Here is a 23,500-nt window from a genome sequence, read left to right on the forward strand (position 1 = left end):
TCTTGACCCTGTGCCCCATGGGAACAGTCCAGACCGAACTGCCAGGCCAGGTCCTCCCTGGACCGGAAACAAGCATCATGGTACCGGTTTCAGGGTATGTCACCCTTCTTCAGCCAGGTTAGCTTGAATCCAGTGGCACAGTGAACAAGGAACCCACTTCTGGGCATACCCATCCCACTTAGGGCGAAAAGTGTCACAGCAAACAAATGATGGCCGAAATGCTGACAATGCAAACATTCTCCCCCAGTCAAAAGATCTGGGTTAAATCCATAGTTCTTTTGCCCACTAAGCCAGGCTAGCTTGAATCCAGTGGCACAGTGGGCAAGGGTACCACGCCTGGGCATACCCATCCCACTTAGGGCAAAAAGTGTGTCAGAATGGGCAGAAATACCGCGACTCAGGCTTGCTATGTTGCTTAAAATTATATTTTTAGTGGTACACAGAGAACCAAAGTAACAATAGTGAGGGTGAGTCTTTCGCTCCTTCCTCCAGGGAGATTTCTTCTCCCTCTTTGAAACACGTTGTCTTGTCTCCCTCGTCCGGGTAGAGGTTGGCCAACGGTGTCACCAGAACAAAAAAAAGAAAGGACACCAATTAAGGCGTTTGGCGGTAACGCCGCTGAGGGAAAGGGTGTGAGGGATATCACCGGTCTCTCTAAGGGTGTGGGTCGTGTAGGGAGGGGTACCGCCACCTAAGGAGGGTTTAGGGAGTTGGGAGTGCGCAGATACTAGGACTCCCCACCTGGCAGCCCCACTCCTCCCTCGGCTCTTGGCCCTACCCGCCTCCCGGTACCCAGCAAACGCTGCCGTACCTGCTCAAGCCACGTTCCTCCGGGACCGTGGCAGGGCGCTTCACAGGGACGTTGGCCTCCAGGCGTCTCTGCAGCGGGTTCCTCCGAGATCCTCGATGCCACGGGATCCCTCGATTCTTCCTGAAAGGGCCAGAACCCGGAAGAGGGAGAGTCGGATGACGCGGTCCAAGCGGTGTTTGGGTCCGGTGACTGCAAGGGGGAAACAGCGGTGAGTGGGTCAGGTGAAGGCAAAACCGGCATTCCAGAACCCGGCCTCTGACACACCCCTCCCCTGGATTCGTCCCGATCGGGGCCAAATGGGAAACGCGACAGAAAGTCAGCATTAGCATTAAGGTACCCTTTCCGGTGTCGAACCTCGAAGGCAAAGGGCTGTAGAGACAAGAACCACCTCATCACCCTAGGGTTGTTCCCCTTGGTCCTACTCATCCACACTAGAAGGGCGTGGTCGGTGTACAGAACAAAATGGGTACCCTCGAGGTAGTACTGAAGTTTATCAATGGCCCATTTGATGGCGAGACACTCTTTCTCGATGGTGGGGTACTGTCTCTCACGGAGAAAATGTTTTCGACTGATGTAAAGGACAGGACGCTCAGTACCGTCCAACGTGGTCTGGGAGAGGACGGCTCCTATGCCCACATCGGAGGCGTCGGTTTGAAGGATGAAAGGCCGAGAATGGTCGGGGGAAATCAGTACGGGGTGGCTAGTAATAGCTTTTTTCAGAGTGTGAAATGCAGCAAGAACAGAAGGAGAGGGGTTTCGTAAGGCCCTGCTGGGGATTCCTTTCTGTAACAAATTGGTCAGGGGGGCGGAAATGTCAGAGTACCGGGGGATGAATCGACGATAATAGCCAGTGAGGCCCAAAAAGGCCCTGACCTCTCGTTTGGTTGAGGGTAAGGGGGTTTCGGTTATAGCTTTTACTTTTTCTTCTTGGGGTTCGAGACACCCGTCCCCAAGCATGTACCCCAGATATTTTACTTTGTTGAACCCCACGCGTGATTTTTTTGCGTTAATGTGCAGTCCGACCTCTTTTAGCGCTTGCAGTATCTGGTGATAATGTCTCAGGTGGTCTTTCCAAGTGGTGCTATATATGATGATGTCATCCAGATACGCTGCGGAATACTTTTGATGGGAATACAGGATTTTATTCATCAGTCTCTGAAAGGTCGCCGGGGCCCCGTGTAAGCCAAAGGGAAGGACTGTGAACTCAAATAGGCCCTCAGGAGTAGAGAACGCAGTCTTTTCTTGATCGATTTGCCGTAGGGGTACCTGCCAATACCCTTTTGTCAGGTCTAATGTAGTGATATAGCGGGCTTCGCCAAGCCTCTCGACCAGTTTGTCTACTCGAGGAAGAGGGTAGGCGTCTAGCTTTGAGATAGCATTCACCCCGCGAAAGTCTATGCAAAAACGGATTGAACCATTGGGCTTTGGTACCAACACAATGGGAGAAGACCACTCACTTCGTGAGGGTCGGATAACACCCATTTGCAGCATTTTGTGGACCTCTTCAGCGACGGCTCTCCGTCTGGATGCCGGAATGCGATACGGTTTTTGTTTTACCACCTTCCCCTCCTCTGTTGTTTTACAATGTTCTATTACTCGGGTTCTTCCTGGTAGGTCAGAGAAGAGGGAGCTAAACTCCGTGGTCATCTCTAACACCTCGTTTTGTTGTTCTGAGGTTAATTCTTGGTAAACCACCAGGTGTTCTAGAGAGCATTCGGGTATAACAGGAGATGTCACTAGATGGTTGTTTAAGGGAGGGGATCCCAGCCACTTCTTCAAGAGGTTGATATGGTATAGCTGGGTCTTGTTAGGGCCTAGTCGGAGCCTATAGGTGGTCTTCCAAACGGTCTCTACGACCTTAAAGGGACCCTTCCATTCGGTTTTGCCCTTGGACAGGGAAGAGGGCAACGTAACTAGAACCCAGTCATTCACTCTCAGGGTTCTCCACTTCTTCCCCTTATCGTACCCCTGTTTCTGAAGGATTTGTTTTTTTTCTAGGTTGGCATGAGCCAGGTCGCGGAGTTTCCCGATCCTGGAGCGTAGCTGTTGGGCGTATTCATGCAAACTACTGGTATCGTGGTTGTCCTTCTCCCAGGTCTCTCTTGTCATCTCTAACAGGGTTCTCGGTTGCCGACCATACAACAGTTCGAAAGAAGAACAACCAAGACTGCTCTGTACCTGACCGCGTATGACAATGTGTGCGAGGGGAAGCAGCCGGTCCCATGTCTGGCCTTCGCCTGTCAACATCTTCTTCAGGGTCAGTTTCAAGGTCCCATTGTATCGTTCTACCAGGCCATCGGTCTGGGGGTGGTACACGGAAGTTTTAATGCGTTTCACGTCCAACATCCCACAGACCTGTGACATGAGCTTCGAAACAAAAGGGGTTCCTTGATCCGTTAGTATTTGGCGCGGAAACCCAACCCGAGAGAAGTATTCAAGCAATTTATCTGCTATGTTGAAAGTTGTGGGGGCCCTGAGGGGAAAAGCTTCGGAGAATCTGGTGCAATAGTCCACTAAGACCAAAACGTACTGGAACCCTTTTGTTGATCGAGGCAGTGGCCCGATGATATCTAGACCCACTCGCTCAAAGGGTTTCCCTACTATGGGTAGTGGTTGTAGGGGAACTTGGGGGGGATGTAGGGGTTCTAACTTTGACAAATCGGGCATTCCCTACAGTATTGTTTGGTCTGGGCGTATATTCCGGGCCAATAAAAATGTCGTAGCAGTCCCTGGGTGGTCTTCTCTGCTCCTAAATGGCCCGCCAATAAATGCGAATGAGCAAAAAACAATAGTGGCTCTCTAAATTCTCTGGGAACCAGTAATTGGGGTTTGTCACGGGGTCCCGCCACCCGGTACAACAGATCATGGGAAACGAGGAAGTAAGGATATGGCCGTGGTTGGTCTTTTGGGGGTGTTCGGGCTTCTTCCCAGGCGTGTGTAAGAGAAGCATCATTATGCTGGGCCCAACGGAAATCTTTGTTTGTTAGCCATGGTTCCTCTGTCAAAAAAGCGGTTTTCTCTTGTCCCCTAGGGTTTCTTTTCCTTAGGGTATGCATAAACAATGACAAGAAGTCCGGGTTGTCGACTCCTAAAATCACCTCTTCAGGCAGGGTGTCTAATACCCCTACTAACACCGGGGAATGAAACCCTTTTGGAGTTTCCAAAGAGATACGGGCTACAGGGTATGGTCGAACGTCTCCGTGTATACACCGAATAAGTATGGTTTTGTTAGGGATCACTTGATCGGGTTTTATCAATGCCTCACGTATCACGGACTGTCGACACCCCGAGTCCAAGAGGGCCTGTACCCTCACCCCATTAACCACTAGACTTACGTGAAAACAGGACCCCATCTCTGCAGTATACATGAGACTTCGCGGGAGATAGCTGACGTCCATAGGTTCCTCGGTCTTTTTCCGAGGACAAGCACGGGCGATGTGTCCCCATTCCCCACACTCAAAACACTGGGGTCCACGGTTTACGGATGGCTCGAAACGACCCAGGCGGACACGTTCTGGCTCTTTGATGGGTCTGAGTGCCTTCCTCGGGGCAGGTGGACCTTTGGAGGGTTTTTCCGTTTCCCATGAAGGTGCCCGGGGTTGAGCACGGGAATAGGAAGTGGCCATGTCTACTGCTTGTTCCACGGTTAGGTTGGCGTGCTGTCGCAACCATCGCTGCATACTAAAGGGCAGGGCTTCCAAAAACTGCTCGAGGATAATGGCGTTCATAAGTTCTTCCTTGGAGTGGTCTGTGGGCTTCAGCCATTTTTCGGCCGCGAGTTTGAGTTTATAGTGCAGGGTCTTTGGTGTATCGCCCGGGGCTCCTTTTTCCTTTCGAAAACGCAGTCGATAGGCTTCGGAGTCCATGCCCAAGTGATCTAGGATTATAGCCTTGATCTCCTCATATGGCGTGACACCCCCAGCGTTAGCGACTTGATACGCTGCCTGTGCTTCGCCCGTCAGGAGGGGTGCCAAATAAAAAGGCCATTTCCCTACAGGCCAGCCAGACGCCCTGGCTGCTCTCTCGAAGTTTAAGAGCAAAGCGTCGGGGTCCTCGCCCACCTATATTTTTGCAATGACACCGTAGGGGGAGCGGAGATACCCCGGTGTAGTCTCTGGCCAGTGGGGTTTGTTGAGGGTTCTTCAACAACCTTAATAAGAGTCTCTAATTGCGCCTTCATGAGGTCCCTGAAGGTGTCCCGATCCGCCTGTGCGGTGGATAGTTGCCGCTCCACTGCCCATTCGAGCTTCTTCTGTCCCTCTACAATGTGTTGTATGAGATTTTCCATGGTAAGGGCCGTTTGCGGGAGGTTACCGTGCCCGCATTCTCCACCACGTGTCAGAATGGGCAGAAATACCGCGACTCAGGCTTGATATGTTGCTTAAAGTTTAATGGGGAATTATATTTTTAGTGGTACAAAGAGAACCAAAGTAACAATAGTGAGGGTGAGTCTTTCGCTCCTTCCTCCAGGGGGATTTCTTCTCCCTCTTTGAAGCACGTTGTCTTGTCTCCCTCGTCCGGGTAGAGGTTGGCCAACGGTGTCACCAGAACAAAAAAAAGAAAGGACACCAATTAGGGCGTTTGGCGGTAACGCCGCTGATGGAAAGGGTGTGAGGGATATCACCAGTCTCTCTAAGGGTGTGGGTCGTGTAGGGAGGGGTTCCGCCACCTAAGGAGGGTTTAGGGAGTTGGGAGTGCGCAGATACTAGGACTCCCCACCTGGCAGCCCCACTCCTCCCTCGGCTCTTGGCCCTACCCGCCTCACGGTACCCAGCAAACTCTGCCGTACCTGCTCAAGCCACGTTCCTCCGGGACTGTGGCAGGGCGCTTCACGGGGACGTTGGCCTCTGGGCGTCTCTGCAGTGGGTTCCTCCGAGATCCTCGATGCCACGGGATCCCTCGATTCGTCTTCTTGGCTCCGTCCGTCGTCTCTCCCGGCTCCTTCCTCCTTCCCGTTTACGCCCCGTCCTCATTGGTCGCTGGGCTTTTTGCAGCCGATGACGCGGTGCGGTTCCACCCCCAGGGGCGGGGCCAGGAGTCGTCCGTCTCTTCCTGAAAGGGCCAGAACCCGGAAGAGGGAGAGTCGGATGACGCGGTCCAAGCGGTGTTTGGGTCCGGTGACTGCAAGGGGGAAACAGCGGTGAGTGAGTCAGGTGAAGGCAAAACCGGCATTCCAGAACCCGGCCTCTGACAAAGTGTTACAGCAAACAAATGATGGACGAAATGCTGACAATGCAAACATTCTCCCCCAGTCAAAAGATCTGGGTTAAATCCATTGTTCTTTTGCCCACTAAGCCACCCAGTTTGGACCCAGCCATGTGCAAATCAGTCTTTACCCTGTGCCCATGGGAACAGTCCAGACCGAACTGCCAGGCCAGGTCCTCCCTGGACCGGAAACAAGCATCCTGGGACCGGTTTCAGGGTATGTCACCGTTCTTCAGCCAGCCTAGCTTGAATCCAGTGGCACAGTGAGCAAGGGACCCACTTCTGGGCATACCCATCCCACTTAGGGTGAAAAGTGTTATAGCTAACAAATGATGGACGAAATGCTGACAATGCAAACATTCTCCCCCAGTCAAAAGATCTGGGTTAAATCCATCATTCTTTTGCCCACTAAGCCACCCCAGTTTGGACCCAGCCAAATGCAAATCAGTCTTGACCCTGTGCCCCATGGGAACAGTCCAGAGCGAACTCCCAGGCCAGGTCCTCCCTGGACCGGAAACAAGCATCCTGGGACCGGTTTCAGGGTATGTCATGGATTGTGAATATCGCACCTCTGACATACAGGTAAGAGTGGGGGTTGAGAGACGTGTGCACGCAGAGGGCTTCAGTGAAAGAGAGCGCTGACGAGTGGGTAGCTCTACAGACTTGCTTTGCTTAAAGTGTGTCAATCACGGCCACGCCACACGGAGAATCTCACCATGGGAAAAACTGATAAAACTCAGCCGCGCCTAACTTTTAACCTGCGGAAACCTGGTAAACCGCAACAGAGAGCCACTTCTGATTCTGAACTGGACAATCATACTGACGCTCCATCCTCCCTGGAAAAGACATTGTCTGCCATACAAGCCATTCTTCAATCCATAGACGGCAAAATCGAGGCCCTCAATGGCCGTATGGACTACATGTCTGCCAAGCTAGACCAGACTAGGCGAGGCAGAACAACGCATATCGGACGTGGAGGACGGGTTGCAGCATGTGACCTCCAAGGCACTGGATATGGAGAAGGTTCTCGCTGTCATCCAGGCAAAAAATAAAGACCTGGAGGCCAAGACCCGGTGCAATAATCTGTGCATAATGGGCGTGCCGGAATCGACAAATGTGGGCAGGCTGGAGACGTATGTGGAAAATATGCTCCACAAAATATTCGACGCTGAAAGTCTCTCTCAGTTGCTCATAGTAGAGAGAGCCCATCGATCCCTGGCGGTTCGTTCTCCCCCGGGGGCACAAACTAGGTTGATTATTGCGCGCCTGCTGAATTATAGGGACCATGACTCGTCATGCGCATATCCCGTCAGAAAGGTACCATCACTTATCAGGGCAACACAGTGGCATTTTACCCTGACTTCACAGTTGCGGTCCAGGTGGCGAGGAAGGAGTACCAGCATGTGAAGAAGGTTTTGACCGCGGAAAACGTGCAGTATGCCATGTTGTGCCCGGCTGCGTATTGGCTCAGATGACAAGGCTAGGATTGTCACCAAACCTAAACAGGCCATGGATTAAGCAAAAACTCTCCGGCGTAAGAAGCAGTCCGTCCCCCGATGCTTCGGACGATGAAGGCTAAGATATGCAGAACATTGCTCCGAGACTTTCTGAACTGACTGATACTGTCGCAGAGACTGCATTTAACAACATCAATGACCGCATTGGTATTATGTATGTCGGGGCGTGGTGCTCCTGCTGAACTGTACAACTATACCTGTATCCTTTTTGCATACTAGGTCCCTTGAGGCTGGGGCTGCAATATACTGACATGTTGTGCGGATCTGGTATTCCAGGTGTAAATGTTCTAAGAGATGGGAAGTCTAGGGAGCTTATTCTACACTGATCGGCCACCTCCCTTTTCACCTAGGGAGTAGGTTGTGCTCCAGCGTTCCCTAATGGGTGCTCCCCATACCACACTATGTCCACTTTAAACACTTTGTTTTTTTTGCTAGTATGTGGGATGGCTTTGGCAAGTTGGGTATGCTAAAGTGGGTAGTGGAGGGTGAAATGAAACATGAGAGCTGTGGTTTGTTCCATGTGATTGGCTTGGCGCTAAGGCTATGGTTCGTATCTACCTGTTTGGCTTTGCACAGTTGGGAACTATGTATATCATTGTTCAGCACACTCAATGGCGACAGATAGAGATAGGGTCACATGTTTAACGTGGAATGTCCGAGGGCTGAACTCTCCCAAGAAAATTAGACAGGTCTTTGCTTATCTGGGTAGGCATGGGGTTCAGATTGCTCTTCTTCAGTAGATGCTCCTGACCAAACAGACGGAGGCCAAGTTTGCTCTCAAGTGTATAAACTTGCTTCTTCATACTCGTCCTATGCGAGAGGGGTCCTAACCCTTATAAAGAGGGGTCTCCGATTAAAATGTGGACAGACGAGGAGGGGCGCTATGCTATTGTACATGGCAAGCTGGGTATCTCACTACGGACCATTGTTAATGTGTATGGGCCAAACACGGATGAACCTGAACTGTTTGCAAGGATTCTTAATGTACTGCACGAATGGCCTGAAGCTGAAGTTTTGTGGGGGGGGGGGGCGATTTTAACACACAGTTAGATCCTAGCAAGAATAAATCCAGAAAACAAGGTGGGGGCACAGCTAGAACCTCCCATTGTGTCAGGGATGGTATGCTCGAAGTTGGTCTGGTTGCTGCTTGGCGGCTTCGTAATTCTGATACACCGGAGGGTACACACGCTTCTGCGGTGCACGGGAGCTGGTCCCGTTTGGACTATTTGCTGTTAAGCGAAGGGGTGAATGACTGGGTAACTGCTGTCGTCCCACTCCCTCGCACGCTATCTGACCACAATCCAGTTAAGCTCGCCATACATATTCCAACGAATGTCCCGCGCCAGTTCACGGGGAGATTCCAATTGGAAGCTCTACTTGACCCTATATATGCCAACCATTAGAGAAGCCATAGTGCAGTATTTTAGTTTAAATGTGGGAACTGTGGACAGAGCTGCAACTCTATGGGAGGCCTTCAAGGTCACTATCAGGGGTGCGTGCATCAGCACAACAGCGGGTATTCTGAGAGACATTAGGGGACAAATCACTAAAATTGAGCATGCACTGTCAGAGCTTGAAAGAGAGTACGAATCACGGCCCTGTGCAAACAAACTGTCTTGTATTAAAGATCTTCTATTAGAACATGATGAGATGGCGGAGACCAAGATTCGATATCGTCTAGGAGACATTTAGCCCGTGCATATGGAGAGGGTGACAGGCCGGGCCATAATTTAGCATCCAAGCTTAAATTTCACGCTGAGCACCATACCATTGCAAAAATCACAGATGCGCAGGGTGAGGGGCCCTACACGCCACAGGCCATAGTTGATCAATTTTGTGACTGTTATGCCAACATGTACTCATCGCTGGGGAGTGTGAACCCTCAAGCACTGGATGAGTATCTATCAGACATCGCATGTGCTTGGTTAGCTAAAGGACACCAAGACTATTTAAGTCAGCCGATGGAAGCGTCTGATATTCAGGAGGCAATACGTGCTCTGCCAAATAAAAAGGCTCTGGGCCGGACGGTCTCACAGCAGAATTCTATAGAGAATACGCAGAGCTCCTGATACCCCATTTACTGGAAATGTATGGAGAGGCGCATGAGAAAGGCAAGCTTCCACCGTCGCTCAGACAGGCTCGGATAATAACTTTATTAAAAAAAGACAAGACGCCCTCTCACTGCGGGTCATACCGCCCCTTATCACTTATCAATCTGGATGCAAAAATACTTGCAAAAATTCTAGCCTCCAGGCTTCGACCTTTAATGCCAGGATTGGTCTTACCGGATCAATCTGGTTTCATACCAGAAAGATCCACGTCCCACAACTTACGCACTATATGTGAAAACTGTTTAGCCTTAATTGTCGCTCCCTAGCCAAGCACTTTCCTGATGTCTACGACCTGTTACACGATGAATCTCCCGATGTCCTTTTTTTGACATAGACATGGCTGTCAGCTGACATGGTGGCTGAGCCAGGCTTGGCGCTCCCCCCGGGCTTTAGCATTGTGACTCTCAATAGAGAGGCTAGAGGGGGAGGTATCGCAGTTATTTTCAAATCCTGCTACACCTGCACTTTTGTTAAAGAAACCCTAGTGGGCTGTGAGTGTGTGCGTTTTGGGATCTCTTTTAACACTAGCTATACCATGTCTGGCCTACTGGTTTACCGCCCACCAGGACCTTTGAAAGAGTTTAGGGCTGCACTAATCGATATAGTCAGTTCCCTGGCTATGAGATCTGCCAACTTCAGTGTTATTGGTGATCTGAACTTGCATCTTGACAGCCCTCATGACTCAGAAGTAGGTAATTTCTTTGCTGACCTAGCGGCTTGTCAGCTGCTCCAACTGGTTCAAGGCCCCACCCACTCTGCTGCCCATTTGCTAGATCCAGTCTTCTCTAAACTTCCCTACCTCACAGTTACTACCCCCATCCTGGTGTGCTGGTCTGACCACTATCTGATCCCCATGACACTCTTGGGGTAGAGCCCCCTCGGAGGGTGCTCCAGAAATTCTCTCTCAAACGCCCCTGGCACTAATTAAATTTTGATCATTTCCACGCCCTCCTCTCTATGACCACTCCCAGCATGCCGGATGATCCGGATGCTGCTGATAAAGCACTATCAGACTGGATTCTCCGTCCTTTGGACACAATTATTCCTGATAAATGGTCTAAGTGCCGTAACACCAAATCTAGTCCTTGGTACAATGACAAGCTCGCTATTATGCGCAAGGCTTGTAAGAGGTTGGAGCGGGCGTGGAGACGAGATTATGACCCGATCCTGAAGGGGTGTTATCAGGCAGCCACCAAGAAGTATCACAGGGCTATTCAGACAGTACGGGCAGCCTACTTTGCAGACGAGATCAGGAGCAGCAGTAACCCCACCAAGAGTATCTTTTCCATACTTAAAGATCTTAAATCGGCAGGGGTATCTGCAGCACCCTCTATCACGTCGGATGAGCATTGTGGGGCTCTCGCCACTCTTTATGTCAACAAGGTGGAAAACATCTATAAGACCTTTCCTCAAGCTGCTATGTGTTCTGACCCTGTGTGTAGACCCCTTCCCACTCACACGCTTGCCACCTTCGCGCCGATCTCCCAGGATGAGCTGCGCTCATTATGCAGCAAGGTTAAATCTGGCTCCCCTGCTAACCCTATGAAGACTGATCAACTTATGAAACTGCTACCTGTGCTTCTTACACCTCTGGGTCAGGCGATTAACATGCCCCTGTCTATGGCAACTGTCCCTAGGACTTTGAAGCAGGCTAGGGTTGTTCCCCTGTTAAAAATACCTACCCTCAATACAGCTAAACCTGAGAACTTTCGTCCTATCTCTCTCCTGCCTTGAGCATCTAAGATCTCTGAGGCCTACATAAATTCCATCTTGACAGGTTTTTTGGAAAAGAATAACATACTTGACCCCTCTCAGAATGGCTTCCGTCCAGGTCACAGCACGGAGTCTGCTCTTCTAGCTGTGACTAAACATCTGAGGGTAGCACTGGATGCGGGACGTACTTCGGCACTGATCTTATTGAATCTCAGTGCTGCGTTTGACACGGTTTCTCACCGGATCCTGCTGCAAAGGTTAGAGGAGGCAGGCATTGTGGGCTCTGCCTTGGACTGGTTTGTCTCTTCTCTTTCTGAGAGGACCTTCCAGGTAACGCCCCCCCCCTTCACCTCCATGGTCCATACTATTAAACAAGGTGTGCCACAGGGCTCAGCTCTGAGCCCAACGCTTTTCAACTTGTACGCCCAACCATTAACAGCGGTGGCCAGGAGTAGAGGGCTAACAGTAGTGTTATATGCAGATGATACGCAGTTGGTAGTTGCACTCTCCGATGACTGCGTGCGGGACGCTCATAAGTGTTGGAGCGATCTCCCAGCTATCACTGAGTGGATGACTGCCAACTGCCTCAAGCTCAATGCCAGCAGGTTTTGCTGGTAGGGAAAGATTCTGAGCTGTGGAGTGAACTCTGATAGCCTGCTACCCTGGGATGTGCAAACAGGTGGTGAAAACTCTAGGTGTCTGGGTGGACTCGGCTCTCAGCTTCCAGGTCCAAACTAAGAAAGTGGCAGTGACTTGTTTTGGTATACTGCGGGGGCTCAAACCGCTGTTGGGTTTTTTCGATCCACCCATCAGGCAAATTATTGTTCAGGCTTCCGTTTTGTCGAGACTGGATTACGCTAGCTCGCTCTACCTAGGGACTAAGAAGACTGAGATTTTGAGACTGCAGAGGGTCCAAAATACAGCTGCCAGAACTCTCCTTGGCCTTCCTAGAACCTGCTCCACCCCCAGTACTATTCGTCGGCTACACTAGTTGTCAGTGGCCAGACGAGTGGAGTTTAAGTCACTCTGCATTGCTTTTAAAATCCTGAATTTTTCCTCTCCCAGCATCTTGGCCAACTTGCTTTCATCATATACTCCCACCCGCCAACACCACTCGATAGGTCATCATCTGGCGGTTGTTCCCCGGGTAAGGAGGGTGCGTGCTGGTGGGCGCTCTTTCCGCACGTTGGCAGCTAAACTCCTCTATCATCTGCCAGGCCACACCTCCGCATTCGGAGAACACTTGTCCGACCTGATAACTCACCGCTCTCTCCGTGACAACAACTTAATTCTAGGTGACCTCAACCTTCACGGGAATAACGAAAACAACTCGCTGATCCAAACCCTGAACAAGCTTCTACACAACAACAACCTTACCCAACACTGCCTAGAGGAAACTCACAATGGAGGATCAATCTTTGATGCTATTATTGCCCATCCAGACTCAGTCACGATCGACCACATCCTCCCTGTTGACTGGTCTGACCACCACATCATCTTATTCCACATCAACCAAGTGCTACTTGGCCAGTTCCCCACGCAGGTCCCCCTTCACTGGGTGAGAAATCTAACTCAGATTCCCCTTTCGGACTTGGAAGAAAGGATAATCCCCCACCCCAACCATCCCCTCCGAGGATCTCACCACTTCAGAACTCACAGCCCACTACAACTCAACTATGACTGACATACTAGACGAAATAGCGCCATTGAAACAAAAAAGAATCAGGAATACCCCATCCAGATCCTGGTTCAACTCAGACATAAACTCTGAAAGACGACAACTAAGAGCTGCTGAAAGACTCTGGAGGAACAACCCGTCCCCAATCCTCCGTGACCAACTCAAAGCAATACGCGGAAAATACAACAAACACATCAAGAATGAAAAGACTTCTTTCTTCGCCAATGCTTTAGACAACGCAAAAAATAGGCCTATGGAACTCTTCAATCTCATTCGCCAACAAACTTCCAAACTCTCTGCATCCTCTGTTCTGGCCTCCAAAGACGTGCGAGAACTTCGCCAACTTCTACAATGACAAAATCACAAAGATTGAGCGCTCCCTAGATGTCAACCACAGTCCCCCACACAGGAGTGCGTCCCCAGGGACAGTAGCTACCACACACAAGCTCCCACCAAATCACTGGAAAGTATTCACCTCCATCTCCGAAGCAGAGATGGCCAAAATGATCTCCACCTTCAAAGCCTCCTCTATCACCTCGGATCCTATACCGGCACAGCTGGCCAAAAAGTTCAATCTCTCCCTAGCCCCGCTCTGGACCAAGATCATTAACAGCTCTCTTACAACTGGAGTCATACCGCACTGCCTCAAAGTCGGCCAAGTCACACCACTACTGAAAAAAACAGGCTTAGACACTAACGACCTGAATAACTTTAGACCCATCTCCAATCTTCCTCTCCTAGCTAAAATCCTGGAAAGATGTGTTCTCCTCCAACTGACTCAACACACAGACAGCACCAACCTCTTAGACATCCACCAATCAGGTTTCAGAAAAGGCTGCAGCACAGAGCCAGCAATCCTCAATGTCATCGACGATTTACACAAATCACTTGATACAGGCCAATGCTCCCTACTCATAGACTTGTCGGCTGCCTTCGATACAGTGGACCACAACCTACTCATCAAGGTACTTCGAGATAGGGTAGGGGCAGAAGAGGTGGTCCTAAAGTGGGTCTCCTCCTTTCTCCAGAACTGCTCCCAAAGAATAAAGATTAGAAACTTCTCATCAGAACTTCACCCCGTCAGCAGAGGCGTCCCCCAAGGATCAGTTCTGTCACCCCAACTATTCAATATCTACATTGAACCCCTCACCACCATACTTAAAAAGTCGAACATCCCCTTCCATCTCTATGCGGACGACACCCAGATCTACCTTGAAACCGCCTCCGTTGATGACATTCATAGACTCAACAACACTTTAAGAGAAGTCCAACACTGGCTTTCACTAAACCACCCAAAACTCAACAAAGACAAAACGGAAATCCTTCTCATCTCCAATAAAGAAGAGAACCCTCAAATCGCAGGATGGATAAAAGCAATTGATGGTCTAAATGGCAACCTCACCCTGGCGGATTCCGTAAAATCGCTCGGAATCACACTGGACCCCAAACTGGACATGACCAAACACATCAAGAACACCGCTAAGAGTGCCTTCCTTAACCTGAAGCTCCTCAACAAAATAAAATCCTTCATCCCGCCTAACTGCCTTAAACAAGCTAATCAATCCCTGGTGCTGTCCAGACTAGACTACGGGAATGCCTCCCTCACAGGTACAGCTAAATCCCCCCTAGCCCCCCTCAGATCAACTCTCAACGCAGCAGCCAGAATGGTCACCGGAGTAAAGAAGTTTGATCATATCTCGCCCGCACTCAGAGAACTAAAATGGCTCCCAATTGAAATTAGTGCCAATTTCAGAATGGCTTGCCTCACGCACAAAGCCCTACACACAGGGAAACCTGCCTACCTGGCCGCCAAACTCAAGAAGGCCAGTCAGACAAGAAGCCTCAGAAGTTCCAACACTCTACTCCTCATCCTGACAAAAATGCGAAAACAAAAAAACGCTTCTCGATCCTTCTCTGGAAATGCCCCCAAATCTGGAACTCTATCCCAGTCCAGATCAGGACCAATGTTCCCTCTAATTTTTTTCCTCTGTGTGCGGCAGAGGAGGGTCTCTGTGCGCTGCAACCATGGCTATGTGCGCCAGGAACCAGAACACGCGTGTGTGCAGCGCCAATTGTCACTCCAGAAGGTTTACTTAAAAAAGTGAAAGGATGGTGCATTTTCACACATACAACGCCACGTTAAGGGTCTTAAGGACAGTTTGCAATTGGATAAACACGCCAGGACATGAATTGGTTACACAGGCAAGTACACTTCAGGTTTAGAAAATCACAAGACTTCAACGGTGGTACCATCATAAGATTTTAATAAATATTCTTAATTGGAGCACTGTTCATTGGGTGGGGAAATGTTGAGAGCCTATACAATATCACATATACACAATAAGGGAGAGGGCCGTTCAGACATGTCAAGTGGCATCACTAGATGGGTGACAGGGTTGCTTCTCACGGCGATCCTTGCCATTTTTCCAGTGCTGATAAACTCTATCTAGGTCAACTTTCCCATTCAGGAGGTAGGCCTTTGTCCTCATCAGCATATTCAAATGCTTCTGCTCTAGTCTATTCCTCAATTTACTCTTGATAGTATGCATGAGGCTGAATCCTCGTTCACAATCTGCACTAGATGCTTGAAACGTTGCTCAGACATCAACAAGCTGAGCCACCACACTATTCTGAGCAGCATTGCATACAGTGAAATTCACCATGTCTTGAAAGGTGGTAAATAACCCACCCTCTATGTTCTGCCACCACATATTTATAGTCTCTGTATTGTCGGACAACATCTTCTGGTGTTTCACAATTACCCAGGACCAAGACATTTTTATACTTTTCAACAAGTCTTTGTATATTCTCAGTCCCAAAATCAAATTGTGATTGTGTTGCTATTGCCTGGATTTCAAAACTTGCCCATTCTTTCAGTTCATCTTGTCAGGGAACCTTTTTTGTATGTGCTCACAAAGAAGGGAAACAAAAGACAAAATAGGCCCACTGTCAAACTCTTGCCTTTCCTTGTACAACACCATCAGATCTCTTACAATGCTGATCCAAAAGACAGTGTCCCCCAAATACTGTTGCTTAATTTATCCAATCTTTGCTCGTGCATACTGTACAGCTTCAACAGTAGTCAAAGAACTTTTTTGGAATATTTTGCACAAAGATGCAAATTCACCCAGAATGTCATTAAGTACTGCAAGGGAAATATAGTAGTTGGAGTCTGATAGCTTTTTGTAACAATATTTAGCAACTGGATCATTCTCCTCAACTTTCTCATGCTCAAAGTTCTTAAGAACAGCCTCGTAATTACGAATTGGTGCACCAACAGCAAAATGCCTTGAAAGCCACCGGACTTCATTCAGTGGTCGAAAAGAGACGACTTCACATTCAGTGACCCCGACTACAGTGTCGAAGGCAGCGGAGAGGTCCAGGAGGATGAGGGCCCTGGTCTCACCGTTGTCCAGAGGGTCCTGATGTCGTCGTGGTGGCGATGAGGGCAGTCTCGGTGCTGTGGTTGCAGCGGAACCCTGACTGGGAAGGGTCCAGGATTCTGTTTTCTTCAAGGTATCGGGTTAGCTGTCTGTTGATGATCTTCTCGATGACCTTGGCCGGGAACGGAAGCAGAGCGATGGGCCAGAATTTAATCCAGCTTGGACTTCCTTGCAGGAGATCTGGAGAACACAGTGTAGACAGTCCTCAATAATGTCTCCATCTCTTTAATCATTGGAACCCTCTTCCAGGCATCATCAACTCCCAAATCCTCTCGATGGGCGACACAATGCTGCTCAACTAGATGAGGAATGGATTGTTTAACCCCTTCTGTGCCACGCCCTTTCCCCCCTCCTGTGCCGGGCGTTGCATTAGTGGGTGGGGTTCATGACGAGATAGTCTTGTCATGGGCACAGCGCGACCGTGCTCCATGACGAGACTATCTCGTCATGGGCACTGAAGAGGTTAAGGCATGTAGCAACACCATTATTCTTACCCAGCATCACAGACGCACCATTGGATGTGAACATGACCATTTTCATGAGGTCCAGTTCATTGGCAGTGTAGAATTCTTTCGCAGCAGTAGTGATAACCTCAGCATTACAACTAGTCAGCTTTACTATGCCCCCAAACTGTGTTTTGTGCTCTGTTGATGTTACAGGTCGAAACTTGAAGTACAGGATGAGCATTTTTGTAACAGAAATATCTGTGCTCTCATCAATTATCAATGTGTGATTCAAAGCGTGCCGAAGTTCTGCCATAGCTTCACAGTGTATCACGCTATTGACGGCCTCAAAGAACTCAAAGGCATAGTTCTTGCTCCTCCAGCTGTCTGGTATCTTCACATACAAAGCTAGGTTGTCTTGGATGTCTTGTATAGATAACATTGAAGTATTCATCTTGACTGCCAGCAACACGTTGTTGATGAGAATCTTTATCTCCTCAGGCATAGATCTTTGGCGTTCAACTACTTCCATTCTATTTGCTTTGTCAGTGGCAGTTTCTGTCAGCATTGCCCGCACTCCATAACCAAACCTGGCAGCTGCACTTCTGTTTCTCAATATCACCATGGCAGACTTGTGTACCCTGCTAAGTAGATGGCATTTCAAGTAAGCCAGTTTCCAGCCATCACTCCATTTCTTCCCTGTAGAAAAGTCCCCAACAATCTTGGCTTCGGCACATGTCTTGCAAATCAAGCCTACGTCTGGACTGTATTGAAATAGTTCCCCAAGTTGCACGCGGACCTTGCTTCGTGATTTCTGTGTCTCAGCCTCCACAATTTCTTTCATCCACTCTCCCTTGAATACAAGGCAACATTTCTTCCTTTGTGGTAAAGCACCGCACTCTCCCAAAGTTACAGCTTTGCGCTTGAACATTTCCGTGCCCGCCAGTTTGAACCTGCTGTGCCACAAAGCCTGCAAAATAAGGGAACATGGCTTACGTTGACACCTAGCTCATGAATGCAATTTGTTATACTACAATGTACTAGATGCACCACAGTTTTAACTCTACCAAACAATTACCTCTTCTGCTTTAACTCACGTGCACCCGTTTAAATGTATGGGGTTCTGGCTGCGAAACCTGCAACAGACTAAAACATGGGTAAGTATATTATACTACATTGTACTAGATGCACCACAGTTTAACTCTCCCAAGCAATTACCTGTTCCGCTTGTACTCACGTATGCCCGTTTAAATGTATGGGGTTCTGGCTGCGAAACCTGCAACAAAAGAAAACATGGGTAAGTATATTATACTACAATGTACAAGATGCACCACAGTTTAACTCTACCAAACAATTACCTCTTCTGCTTGTACTCACGCACGCCCGTTTAAATGTATGGGGTTCTGGCTGCGAAACCTGCAACAGAAGAAAACATGGGTAAGTATGTTATACTACAATATACAAGATGCACCACAGTTTAACGCTACCAAACAATTACCTCTTCTGCTTGAACTCACACACGCCCGTTTTAATGTATGGGGTTCTGGCTGCGAAACCTGCAACAGAAGAAAACATGGGTAAGTATATTATACTACAATGTACAAGATGCACCACAGTTTAACTCTACCAAACAATGACCTCTTCTGCTTGTAATCACGCACGCCCATTTAAATGTGTGGGGTACTGTCTGCGAAACCTGCAACAGAAGATGCACCAGTTTAACCCTACCAAACAATTACCTCTTCTGCTTGTACTCACGCACGCCTGTTTAAATGTGTGGGGTACTGTCTATGAAACCTGCAACAGAAGATGCACCAGTTTAACCCTACCAAACAATTACCTGTTTGTTCTGCCTGTACTCACGTCTGCCTGTGAAATTGTATTCGTAGTACGGTCTTACAAAGCTGCAAAAGAAAAGGGGTGCAGATTGTGAATCTATTTACCCAGCAACACCCAACCCAACGAGGAACGTAAACTGAATTACCTTGTCTTTGTCAGTACTCGCACCTGACCACTCAAATCCAAATACCTTACAGACTGGAAACCTGCAATTGAAGACAAGATCGTCAGCAAACGCTCGAAGAATTACAAACTATGAATGGGTCCGGTCTAGAGACTCCAATAGGAAAAATGACCAAATAATTACCGGGGATTCCAGACTAGGACAAACAAGCGTGTGCCCATGTTTTTCATTATTAGCATCCATTATCTTAAACTGGTCTATAAATCTGTATTTTGTGTTACACCTTCTGTGATGCAGCTTTTCCCTGGCAGTCAAACTGCTCAAATGGTTGAGGTGGGTGAACAAGGAAATTCACAAGGAGGACTGAGCAGCATACAATCCGTCAAAAGATCCCACCTGAAGATGATGCAGTGGCGTGCAAAAAATATGCTAATGACTTTCTAGCAATTTTAAAGCAACCATAAAAATGTCAAGATAACTCTGAAGAATGATGGACCTGCTGCAGAGCGATCTAAGGTTTGTCTAGTGGAAGTTGACACATCATTAAGTAGCCGAGGAGGTTAAAAGACCTGATGAAAAGAAGCTGGTGAACCATGCAGATCGTAAATTACATGCAATGTAAATAGGTCAGTGCATTACTGCTTATGTCAGACAGCTCCTTTTGTTACTTGCAATTTATAAGTTAAATCCTAACAGAACAGTGAGCTATTAACTACCAAAGAGCTGCATTTCCATTCATTGCAATGGCAGAAAACCTGCGAACGACCACCCAAGTGGAAGAGTAACATAGCTTTTGATTGTAAGAACTTAAGGGTGTTTTTGAACAGTAAATAAAAAAATTAAAAAATCCAGCCTAAAATTTAAAAATCTGCATCAAGAGGAATAACCTTCAATCATGTTTTACTTGCAGATATGTTTATATATTTCCTGCATCTTCATTGCTTTGATTTTGTTCACAGGAAAATGTCACCCTTAGCCATGGAATGCTAGTCATGATAAGTACATTGAAATTATGAAAATGTCACGCATAAGCAATCTGAAACCTTGGCAGCTATGCTCACTTTACTAAGAAAAGAGTAGATCAAGTTTAAAAACAGGGCATGTGCTTTCAGAAAGTAAACGCTGTGTTTTTAAACTTGCTCTACTCTTTTATTAGTAATTGACAGGGTTGCCTCAGCTGCCCTTCTTGTTCAAAGGGACAATTCTGGTGGGTTTTTACAAACAAACACATTTTGTAGGAGCTTTTTAATTGGAACTCACACTAGTCCACCCATTAGCTTCTCTTCACACCTGCCAAAATCATTGCTGAGGAGGTGGCAGCTATGTATTCATGTTAATCACAGCCCCTTCAAGGGCTGTTATTAACATAAATAGTCAAACAAAAGCCCACAATCTCTTGCAACCCCGCTTTACTAACAAAAGAGTAGAGCCAGTTTAAAAACACAGCGTGTACTTTCTGAAAGTACACGCTGTGTTTTTAAACTTGCTCTACTCTTTTGTTAGTAAAGCCCGGTGCGGGGACGATTGTGGCCTTTTGTTTAAGTATTGATGTTAATCAGAGCCCCTTCACGGGCTGTGTGCTGTGGTGGGAGGTAACAAAATGTGAATGGCAGCTGAACAGGCCAAGGGCTGATGCAAAGCCTCTCTGGTATAGCTGTATGCATTTTTTTAATTACATGAGGCTGGATAGATGCAGGGAATGACAGAAACCCATTCCTTTATATTTATCTATTATGGATTTATTCTGCTTTAAAAAAAAATTTAAAAAAATTATGGTATAAGATTTATATGAGATAGTGAATGGTCGCCAATTGTGCAACTGAAGTCTGAATACCGATACACTGAGCAAAACAAAAATACCAAATTCAAAGTTCCTGACAACAGAACTGGACCCCAAGCACTTTAAAAAATGTGAACTGTGTGTTGTTAAATGCAGGCTTTGTGCAAATCAGTGTAAAAACTACAGGGCATGATATCTATCACAAACGGAATGCATGCCTTTTGAGAAAAGTATTATCAAACATGTGTAGGTATGTAGGGCAACACGTATGCTTTTACTTCTGCCTCCTCTGTGTTATGTCGATATGCTATGGTACTGGATATTTGTATAGGTCAGCACAAAGCTCCAAATTATTTAATTACTTGGCTTATTGGCACATATACAAACATTGATTTATCTACATTTGAAATGGCTGCTTTGTGTGACCTAGCGTGATGACACACTCACTGCATGTCGTTCAGTCTTCAGTGTATTCATCCCATCTCACCTTTATTCCACAGGTGTGCACAAAGTGAGAGTAAGACCTCTTCTACCGCGGTGATGAAACTGGCCCTCCAACCCCCCCCTCCCAAAAGAGTAGAGCCAGTTTAAAAACACAGTGTGTACTTTCAGAAAGTGCACGCTGTGTTTTTAAACTTGCTCTACTCTTATGTTAGTAAAGCGTGGTTCGGGGACGATTGTGGGCTTTTGTTTAAGTATTGATGTTAATCAGAGCCCCTTTACGGGCTGTGATGAACATCAATACTTAAACAAAAGCCCACAATTGCTTTCGCAGCCGCTCATTACTAACAAAAGAGTAGAGCCAGTTTCAATACACAGCGTGTACTTTCAGAAAGTGCACATTGTGTTTTTAAACTTGCTCTACTCTTATGTTAGTAAAGCGCGGTGCGGGTACGATTGTGGGCTTTTAAGTATTGATGTTAATCACAGCCCGTGAAGGGGCTCTGATTAACATCAATACTTAAACAAAAGCCCACAATCTGCCCGCGCTTTAACAACGGCCACATGCCCACAAGCCCCCAAGGCAGCCTTACCTGAACTCCGTCCCGAATCTTCCGGCACACCGCATTCAAAAAGTGCCTGCTTTTCACGCCACTCGCTTTTTTTAAAGCAGCGGCGGCGCGACTCTCTCGCGCGATGACCGGGATGTGTGCGCACTCCACACACTGCAGTGCGCGCTGACGTCAAGAGAGGTGCGCGTGCGCACCTTAAAGTGAACGGTGATCAGGACTACCCCCTCCTTTTCACAATTCAAAAGGCAACTCAAAGACCTCTTCCTCGACCGTTCTCTCCCGAATGGATAGCCGCGGCTGAACCGATTAAGCCTGGACAGTGCAGGACTGAGACACTGCCTCACTAAGACTCCTCCCTCATCCCCTCCTTCCCCCTTCCTCTTTCCCACCTCCCCATCGGAGGCTCGGCTCCAGCCAATATGCTCAATATTGATTCCCTGTGTCTTTCCTTCCTGTAATGCTGCTCAGTGCGCGTCAATAGTGCCATGAATCAATGTGTGAACGATTGCTAAACTGTGTGTTTTAACCCTTGCTGTGAAGCGCTCCGAAACCTTAGGGTCTGGCTAACGCTATATAAAACTCTTCAATAAATAAATAAACTCTGGAACTCACTTCCTATACACATCAGCAGCATTAATAATTACCTGGCTTTTCGTAAGGCTATTAAGACCCACCTCTTACCTCCACTGTAGGTCCTCTTTCTGTCAGTAGCCTCTCTTTCTGTTTGCTATCAGAGCTAGGACGCCCCTTTGCTGGGGTAGCTGTGCGCTTTATAAAACAACATAACTGTTGAAAGTTGAAATGATGACAGGAAGAGATCATCAGAGCATACTTCTTTATTGACCATCCGCTCTCCAACACTGCCTCAGGACCCAACATTCTAAGGTGAGCTCTAGAGGGGGAATCCAAAGGTGAGGTCAAGGGAGGGGTGGACGGAATGTACCAATCTGGGAAACAAGACTACAACACACCTCCCTTCCTATACAATGAAAGGAGGTGACAAAATCCTTAACTATATAACTGGTGGATCGTAAAGGAGACCCAGAACGTTAGGGTCACTTACAATTCTACAAGTCCTAACAGAATTACGAAAAGAACAGTAGGTCACATTTCAGATCTTACGATTTTGTCACTGCTCCACCCTTGCCCATTGTCGAGTTGGACAACATTGTTGAGAGCTTTAGCAATGCGGCAAGGAGGGTAGAATTTACTCTGGGTGTGCCAGTCTTTAGTGTTTCTCCTAACTTGTACCACATCACCAGCTTTCCAGACTGATAGTTTGACACCGTGCTTCTGATCGTACCATTCTTTGTAATTGGTTTGATGCGAAACCACCTTCCTAGTACTTTCTTACTGGTCGGGGATTGCCTCCCTGCCTCCCTCCAGCCAACTAGGGATGAATTTGGTGCACGGTTCTCTCCTACGGAGTGAGACGAAAGGGAAGATACCAGACACTAAGTTCGGGGAGGTGTGATATGCCCATAAACAGTTACGTAGGTGGTGCTCTACGTCGTGACCGTTGGCCACAGCCAATTAAATATGTTCTTTGATCATCCTGTTAACTCGCTCAACTAGGCCATTGGCTTTTGGGCAATACAGTGCCGTCAATTCATGTTTTATGTTCATGTTGTCTAGAAATTCCTTCATGGCCTGTGAGATGAACTGTACCCCATTGTCCATGATCAGGGTTGAGGGTATGCCCTCCTTAGAAAATACATCTTTGAGGAATTCTAACACCGTGATGGTGCTGACACGATGCACAAACTTCTGGGTGATCCAATGTGAGGTGTAGTCAATTAGGACGAGCATAAATCGCCTCTGGA

General features: G+C 47.9%; 1 protein-coding gene across 1 annotated transcript; it reads right to left on the reverse strand.

The window, feature by feature from the left end:
* Positions 1 to 13,492: 13,492 nt before the first annotated feature.
* LOC146785415 (uncharacterized) lies at positions 13,493 to 17,852 on the reverse strand. Its single transcript, XM_085633039.1, has 2 exons — positions 16,973 to 17,852; positions 13,493 to 13,578 (listed from the first exon to the last, which is right to left on the reverse strand). Exons 1-2 carry the CDS (start codon positions 17,850 to 17,852, stop codon positions 13,493 to 13,495), a joined length of 966 nt encoding a protein of 321 aa, XP_085489165.1.
* Between the last annotated feature and the right edge of the window lie 5,648 nt (positions 17,853 to 23,500).

Source organism: Triturus cristatus, chromosome 11 (assembly GCF_964204655.1).
Source record: "Triturus cristatus chromosome 11, aTriCri1.1, whole genome shotgun sequence".
NCBI lineage: Eukaryota > Metazoa > Chordata > Amphibia > Caudata > Salamandridae > Triturus > Triturus cristatus.

Bases quoted from the DNA above. Each gene is read 5' to 3' on its own strand.
- LOC146785415 (XM_085633039.1), bottom strand. From the start codon at position 17,852: ATGTTCAAGCGCAAAGCTGTAACTTTGGGAGAGTGCGGTGCTTTACCA. The intron at 13,579-16,972 runs GTAAGAATAATG...GTGCCGGTATAG, and splicing joins TGGTGCGTCTGTGATGCTGG to GATCCGAGGTGATAGAGGAG.